This window comes from Poecilia formosa, unplaced genomic scaffold (genome assembly GCF_000485575.1).
Source record: "Poecilia formosa unplaced genomic scaffold, Poecilia_formosa-5.1.2 Scaffold370, whole genome shotgun sequence".
In the NCBI taxonomy this organism is placed as follows: domain Eukaryota; kingdom Metazoa; phylum Chordata; class Actinopteri; order Cyprinodontiformes; family Poeciliidae; genus Poecilia; species Poecilia formosa.
Genome location: NW_006800309.1, coordinates 378,341 through 386,978, shown reverse-complemented (window position 1 = coordinate 386,978; position 8,638 = coordinate 378,341). Strand labels below are relative to the sequence as shown.

Sequence of the window (8,638 nt, the reverse complement as noted above, 5' to 3'; positions counted from 1 at the left end):
AAAAAGAAACTTGCATTAAAAAGGTAATATTTATGCCAAACTATTGAATATTTGCGCCTGCATTCTTTACGCCACGCTTCCTTAGCTAAAGTGGCAGCAGAATGGAGAATACCAATAATAATCACAGAGCCTACTTTATTTTCTCTGTTTGAGGTGAGACAACTGCCTTACTCCCTTGCCACCACTTTCCTCGCTTAGCTGATCAACACACACACATGCATACCCACACACACACACACACACACACACCATATTTGTTGTGTGTGAATCTGCAGGCTGGGATGATCAGCAGAGTTATTGCATGTAGTGTTCTCTGTGTTGTAGGATATTCACTTTATGAGCTGCGAGGCAAACAGTCCCTCAGTAGTCGGGAGGCGCAGCAGCTGAGACGCTGATGTGTGTGTGTGTGTGTGTGTGTTGGGGGGAGAGGACGGAGGTGAGGTAGGGCGTACCCGTGACAGATTGCCAGTCCATCACAGAGCAACAGAAATGCCACGAACGCACTCCCCTGAAGGCATCTCTAAATAAGCTAAGATGGTTTAGCTAACAGTGCTAACATCATGCAGCCCCCACTGTAAAACCAGAGAGATTTGGTTAGATTTTTTTAGTTTCTATTCACTAGATAATCTGGAAGAGAACTGGAATACAATATAATTCAGGAACTGTCCACTCTAGTGTTTGATTTTGCAAGAACAAATCATTTTCAATGTGGACAGTAAAGCCATTTCAGAGTTCAGAGTTCATTTTAAAATATAAGGACTCGAACACTGTGAATCAGACACCAGCATGTCCACATACAGTCTCTTAATTAAATATTCATTTTCAGAATCAAGATGTGTTAGTTCTTGTTCTTAACTCATAACTAACAACTAAAGAAGATCAACTATTTGGATCATTTAATAAGTTCAAAACCCAGATGTTTCAAAAACATTTTCCATGGGTTTTAGATTTGCATTGGTACTTTTTTTTTTTATATTATCTCATGTATCTTCTTATGTTGTTTTTTTTTTACATCTGTTATAAATATTCTAATCCAACATTCTTGATAATTAGTTTTCAAAAAGTAATAATATATTCTTCATTCTTGTCTTTGACCTTGTTCAACTTTTTTTTAACCTTTTTCTTTCTGTGGCCAGTCAGAGAATCAGTAGCTTCTTTCAAAATTCTGTTGTCTTTTAATGTGGAGTTAATGTGGCATTAAAACTCCATGTTACTGTAACAGTCAGAATATATATGTCAATTTACTGTACACAGAGTCATTTAAATACCAAATGTTGTGTAGTTCCAACTGTTTTTGTTTATGGTTTTGTGTCCATTTTGACAAACCGAATTGAGGATGTGATGACATGTTCACTTTTTTATTCAAACCATTCCGTGTTGTAAATTGAATGAAACTGGGATTAGGATTTCAAATTAAAAGACACTTCCTGTTTTAGCAACACGCATTCTACAGTCTTATTCACATTGGGTTTCAACATTCATTGCACCCTGGCCATTTTTTAACACTCATATTGCAGAAAACACAACGCATTCTGGAGTCACAAAAACACAGCTTTCATACTTAATGTTTTCACACGACTTCCTAAACGTGAATATCACTATTTGGCCAGAAGATTAACGTTTTGGGGCTTATTAAGGGGGCAACACTAAACGATGAGTAATAATTATAATGTATGTGATTTTCTTATTACATAAAAACAACTGCAACGTACCAAGGCCACAATCTTGACCGACATTTACACACTCATCATCCCTTTAAGTCATGCTCTGAGTTTTAGAACTGTGACAGATTATCTCGGTCTAAATGGCATTTTGACCAATATTTGCTCTTTACGTGTGTTTGCATGTGTGTGTGTCAGTGTCCTCTGCACCCTTACAAAGGTGGTTATATTTAACCCATTATGTCAGACTCCACCCAGCGGCAATTCCAGCATCTTATACTATAGAAATACTAACAACTGTACTTTATAGGGACCCTAAAGGGTCCCTATAAAAATAAATAAGTTGTTTTAATTAGTCTGCTAGACTAACCCACTGACAAATCTGTGATGCTTTACATTTCTCGCAGATTTTTCTTTTTCCGTCCACCCTGGCATTCAGTTTCAGGCTTTTTCCTAAGCAGACGATTCTTCTTTTCCATTTGTCATCGGCCCTTCAGTTTTGTCCCTGGCAAAATCCTAATACGCTATCCGTCTTCCTGTCTTTCATTTTCCAATACTGTCTCTTCTCCTTTCCACTCCAAGACTGCATTTGGATCGATAAAGGGGAGGTGATGGAGTGCTGGACCTTTATACTCCTTTCATTGTTCCATGAGCAGGAGCAGTTTGGAGGGAACAAAGAAAGTGTGGGTGGATAGGATGTCTGTGTTTTCTACGCTTCTCTTACTTTACTAAAAATATGTTCACTGCCTTCTTCACGTCATGCCTATCAGCGATGTTTGGACATTTCTGTGCTCTTTTCTGAAGACTTGTCATCGTTTATTTTGAACTTGAAAAAAATCTAAGTCAATGCTGATTCTCTCTCACTGTGTGGAAAATTTGTGACAATATCAATGCAACACAACTACAAAATGGAACAAAAAAAAAGACTTATTTTCTATCTATGCATTTTTTACTAAATAAAAAATGAGCAACATGTTTTTGAGAAACATGTTTTTGCCAACAGAGGTCGTCTGCATGCTGGACAAGCTCACAAAAGGTACATATGGAACAAACACTGAACAAAAAAACCATATACCAAAAAGCACTTGGTTCTGGACCATAACTTATTCAGCAAAGTGACAAAGCGTACCATAGATGTTGGACTGGATCACACAGAGAAGACATTCCTCACATGTATTGTGTCCAGATTAATCAGACTTGGTCAGAGATCAGGACAAGACTGCAGTCGGTAGAACAGTACCCAGCAAATTTGAGATGAAATGGACTCCACACTGATGTACTTTTTTGGTAGAAGTGATATAAAGACAGTTATTTATGGACTGAAATGATTGTTGAGACCCTTTTGTTGCCGTAACCTTCTTGCTTAATTTGCTTTCTAGCCATGTGTGCTTCACTGGCATGGTAGTAAAACTATTTTTAATGTTTTGCTAAAAGCTTGGAAAGTGGATTCTGATGAGTTTGGGAAACCACTGGTACAATTTTCTCAAAGCATTTGTTTGTGATGCTTGCAAAAAAAAAAAAAAATGTCAGCATTTTGGTGTGGACAAAACATGATGTTAATCAAATATATTATGAAGAAAATGTATCTCTTGATTAAATGAAATTGATTTAGTTAATGTAGGAGCTATTAAAAGAAAAAGCAATATTGCACATTTCTGAAATGAGCTTCACTCCTTAAATAGATTCAAATAACTCACAGTTAACACAGAGGGTGAAGGAATGAATGTGTAAAACAGAAATCTAAAAAAAATAGATTTTCAGAGGAAATGCACTTCAATAAGCAATACAGCACCGAGGAGCAGAGGAAAATGGAACAGATCAGAACAGAAGGACAGTTAAGAGGTTTGGGTTTTGTTACATGTAAGTCCAACAGCAGAAAGAGTAGCATGTTGCAAACAATATTGATTTGTCTGGGAAGAGTTAACTGGGGATTTGTACGCTCTGATTTGACTCTTTAATATCATTCAGTGTATATCAGTGTGTAGGAGATGTAGGCATGTGGGCGTCTCCTCTTACCTCGACTAGATGCGGTGTTGGGTTGAAGCCACACAGGTTGCACACTTGGCTTTGACACTGCGTACAGGTGTTGTAGTTGGGTGTGTCGGTGCTGCCGATGTTCAGCTCTGTTTTGCAGAGAGGACAGTTCACCTTGGGCTTCTCGGCCTCTGGAGCAGTCACGGGCACCGACACTGGTTCCTGTTTCTGCAACACTTTCTGCTGGGGAGCAGGCATCTGCTGTCCTTGCTGCTCCTTTTGACGCTGAGTAAGTGGCTGCTGTGGCGGCGTTTGTTGTTTTTGGAGTCCAGCCTGCTGCTGCTGCTTTTGGCTTGGCCCTTGGGGTCCAGCGATGGGGTCTCCTGTTGGAGCAGGTGCATGAGGACCGCCCGTTTGACTTGGTGCTTGAGGTCCTCCCATTTGGGTTGGCGGATATGGTCCTCCCATTTGGCTTGGTCCACTCAAACCTCCCCCTTGACTTGTTGCCTGTGGACCCCCAGTTTGGCTTGGAGCTTGAGGACCCCCCATGCTGAAAGGCTTAGTGCTGCTGGGCCCTTGTTGTCTGTTGTCGGGAGTTGCATTGCTGAACACCACCTTACCTCGCGCAGGGCTTGGCTGTGTTGAGGCTGTGGGTAGAGGGTCGACGTTGATCAGGGTACTAGCCTGATTGAGCAGCGATGCCCCAAAGCCAAACAGTTTGGTCAGACCATCCTGGGCAGGGGCCTGACTCTGAGGTCGGTGGGCTGGGGAAGATCCAGCGCTTCTCGTCTGGTCATGGTGACGTGTCATAGGTTGATGCATCGGAGAACCTCGACCTAAATCTGGCTGGGAGGGTGCCTTAGTCAACCCAGGCAGAGGTACAGCGCCTGGGTGGGGAATTCGAGGACCTCCTTGTTGGCCGGGGCCGCCTGTCGGACCTCCAGCACCTCCTTGAGCTCCAACACCTCTCTGGGAGTACGGGTCAGACCTCAGGCCCTGCTGAGAGGGTGTTGTCTTAGACTGGGGACCACCAAGGCCTGGATGTGTCTGAGGCTGTGTCTGGGGTCCTGGTTGTGATGGAGGGTAAGGCTGAGGCTGGGACTGGGGATACTGTTGGGACTGGGAATATGGCTGGGACTGGGAATACGGTTGAGCCTGGGAATATGGCTGGGACTGGGAATACGGTTGAGCCTGGGAATATGGCTGGGACTGGGAATACGGCTGGGACTGGGAATACGGCTGGGACTGGGAGTAGGGATGAGTTTGGCCATAAGGCTGGGAATGAGGTTGTTGCTGTTGCTGCTGTTGAGTCGACTGACTCTGTGCCAGAGGTTTGGGCTGTGCAGCAGCAGCCGGCTGTGTTGGCTGCGGAACGGGCTGCTGTGGCTGGACGATGGGCTTGGCTTGGTGGGACGGAGAGTGAATTTGCTGTTGGCTCTTTGAGCGAGGTGTGGTCATATCAATGCCAAGAGCTCTCTGCATCTGACAATTCAGGCATAGCCATTCCTGGACCTGCAGCCAGAAGACAAAAAACAGTACAATGTTACACTCACCTAAAAAAGCCCCAATTTTCACCTTGTTCTTCGATCTTTTCGAAGACCAAGCAGCACATGCAGCTCACGCCATATTTCTTATATACAGCTTGTAGTAAGGGTTAGGAAAACAGTAAGTGAGTCCAGCTGAAGATTTATTTCTGCAGCTGAAGTATTGAAACCACTTCTATGATTTATTGTTATTCCCTATTCAAGTTGATTGCCATTGATTCCTGCACCTTAAACACTCTTGCTGACTTAGGCAGGATGTGCCTTATCATTTTGTGCGCACATCTAAACTTTAGGTGATGGAGAAAGAATTCACGTGAAAGCAACAAAAAAGACTGGAGCCGCTCTCTCTGTGCATTGACGAACATAAGAGAAGGATTTTCAGAAATCAACCTGAAGAACAAGCTGAAGGAGATTAATCAAACACAAATCAAAAGCAAGGATAATAAATCTTGCTGAGCTGAAGCTACAACTCTTCATTTACAGCTGCACTTACTCATAGGTATCCACACCCAGAACCAGAATGACAGACATACAGATGCATAAAGAGACACCCAAAGTCAAGTTTCATGAATACACAACGGCTCTCAGTGAGACACCATGACAGCGTCACCCCTCGTCTTCTCGTCCTCTTCTCTTTCTTACCTTTCTATCTTCAGATGAGAACTGACGACTCGCTGTGTCCGGACCTTGCCCCGTCTAACTCATCCCGGTTTAAGAAATGATCCAGCTCCTGATTCCACAGCGTCAACCTGCTTGTGTCCTCGATCTGTCCTGTTGAAGCTACGCATCCACTGCAACACAAGTGCCCCGAATACTGCTATTTTAGCTCCTCTGCAAAGCTAGTAAATCTCTGCACGTTTCATGTCTGGCTCCCATCCCCTTTTTTTTTTTTTTTTTTTTCCCATAGTGCACTGCGGAAATGGACTGTATTACCCCGCCTGCCATCTAATAACCCACCCCCAAAATGAGCACCCAGACGTGCACAAATTGTCATTCTTGGCAATGGGGCTACAGAAGACAAGCTGATTACTTCTGAAGGAAAATGCTTCCATCAGTCACTGTGCTCTCCCAGCCTGCTTTGCTGCATGGCATTCCTGCCTTGAAAGCATCACTGATCCCATTTTCTGTAAACTCAGCGGCTACAACCGTTGCTACAGCACGACATCCTGCTTTCCTGTTTAACATATTCTCTCTGTATATGTCCCTCCTGTAATCCTTCCCCATCAGCCCCCTTGTTTGCTCCCCTTCTTCAGATCCCTGTTTCTCGTTGCCTTCCTTGTTTAGGCATTTTATTTTCTGCCCAGACTCAAATAAGGTTGAAAATGTAGGTCTTAGCATCTTTAATGGCTTCGGTGGAAGGAGGTTTGGAAGCAGTTATTGCCACGGAGGTTCTTCCTGTGTCGTTCCACCATAATTTAATCTGGTAAAGATGGCAAGAAGGGAGGGGTGGGGGGGGAGGATTTTAATGAGTCCCTCTCTTCCCTTCTGCTTTTTAACCTCATCACAAGAGACACTTGAAGAAGTGAGGGAAATACTGAGTGATGGGAAGAGGGATGGAGATGGAGAGAGCAAACAGCAGAGAGAAAGGAGTCAGCAGTTTTTAAATCCAAGCAACTCCTCACTTCTCAACGCATTAGGCTTAATCAACTGCACAGTGGTGCAGAATACCCACTTTTGCTTATGTGAATAAAGCTGCTGATTTGCTACATATCCGATTGCTCTTTGTGACAGGTGGAAAAATGCAAAAGGGTCATTAGCGTCTATCACTGAAATGATCCCTGGGAGTCCCTGACTTGGACATTTTTGCATGTTTTCCTGCTTAAAAAACAATTAATTCAAGTGGGGTTCATTGTGTTTCTGACTTTAACAAGTAATACTGTAACTGTGAGGCTGGTCAGAATTGGTTTTGATTTGATCAAGAGTCAAAATGTGTCATATTTCAAAACAACACGTGGGTATGACAAACCTTAGAAAAAGCGCACAATTCAATTTAATTATAAGTTATAGAAGAGTTTTCCAGAAAAAAATATGTTTAGCTGAATTATCTATGAAAATGCTGTTCTTTGACTATTTCTCGCGGCACATATTTTTTCTGCTGTAAATTTGTTTGTCATGTAAATATTTAAAGTCAGACCAACCTAAGAAGGCATTAAGAGTAAAAAGCAGATTTCAGATGATGAATTGTTTTAAAGAAAAAAGGTACTGAAGCCTAAACATAGCCAATCCAGTCCTGAATACTGCCTCACCTCTATAATCCAGAAAGCCCTTTACTAGAGCCCATCTGATAGGATGAAGGATGAGAAATGGTCTCACATTGTGGCCAATGTCTGGCGTTGTTTTGGTCTTTGTGTTGCCGAAACCACACAAAGGCATCTCTTACAGTCACCTCCAAAATCAAATCAGCAAATCCATCTCCGAATGAGTCGAAAACCTTTTGGAGAAGCCTAGTCAAAGTCTGGAGTTAAATCGCATCGAGGTGAGACCTAAATCTGTGGCTGAGCTAAAACAATTCTCCTAAGATGTGTCGGTGAAAATTCATCAGCAGCATGAATAAGTACGAAAAGCAAATACAAACGGGCAACTGGGCAAACTGACCTGGATATTTATTGTCAGTTACCGCAAACAACTGATGGTAATTGTTGCGTATTTCACATATCTCCATGTTGGTACAGATAGCCGCTTTCCCCCTGCCCCCAATACATGTAAGTATTACTTATAAAATCCATTTTGCATGTACTAAGAAATCTGTTAGAGGCTACATGTTTTACAGCACTGTTACTATGCTATACAAGTAAACATATAAAATGGTTAATGCACTTGAGTATAAGTGTGAAATGGTTTTTTCAGGCATGAAATGAAAGAAAAAAGTGTCACTATTTAGGAGCAAGTAGGCGGTGGGGTGAATTGACCTGGAGCGCTCCAAGGAACCAAATGACCTCACAGCTTGTTATTACATTCTGCAGGAGGTCTGTTCATAACCTGTCGAGGAAAATAAGGTCTATAGAGCAGGGATGTCTAAATTGTTGCTAAGATATTCCTTTGAGAATCACCATTTCTATAAAGCTAAATGCTTCAAGTCAAATAAAAGCCTGGAAGAGAGACAAGACGCGATCAGTACCCAAAGTAAACAGTCCAGTCTGCTTCCAATTCCACTTGAAGGATTGCTGCCACCTGGATTATGGAGAATCCACATGAAAGGTTAAGAAGAAATCCCACTGCCAGCTCTGCAGGGCTTAAACGTTGATTCACTGAAATGTGTGAAAAGTGTCATTTTCTTCAGCTGACTTTTACATTTGGACTTTTTATGGTTTAATAATGACAGGCTTGTCAATTTTCATCAATTGTACCAAAGTTAAGTGGTTGAAAATTATCCGTAGTGACTGAGATTAACAATACGGAAAGCAGGAGAAATATCTCTGATTTCTAGATACGTACAGAGGACACATGCTGAGCTACATC

The 8,638-nt window shown here is 42.3% G+C and overlaps 1 protein-coding gene across 6 annotated transcripts in view; it reads right to left on the bottom strand.

Annotated features, from left to right (window-relative positions):
- bsna (bassoon presynaptic cytomatrix protein a) overlaps positions 1 to 8,638 on the bottom strand; it is a 118,466-nt gene that overhangs the window by 62,451 nt on the left and 47,377 nt on the right. For 5 of the 6 annotated variants that reach the window (XR_001659074.1, XR_001659075.1, XR_001659076.1 and 2 more), the window contains exon 3: positions 3,678 to 5,147. Coding sequence is in view for 1 of the 6 variants with exons in the window: in XM_007575138.2 (XP_007575200.2) it covers positions 3,678 to 5,147 (1,470 nt within the window). In the remaining 5 variants the exon portion in view is untranslated. Of the gene's footprint in view, positions 1 to 3,677; positions 5,148 to 5,821; positions 6,069 to 8,638 lie in introns of those variants that run through there. The other variant, XR_001659078.1, reaches the window with a different exon arrangement.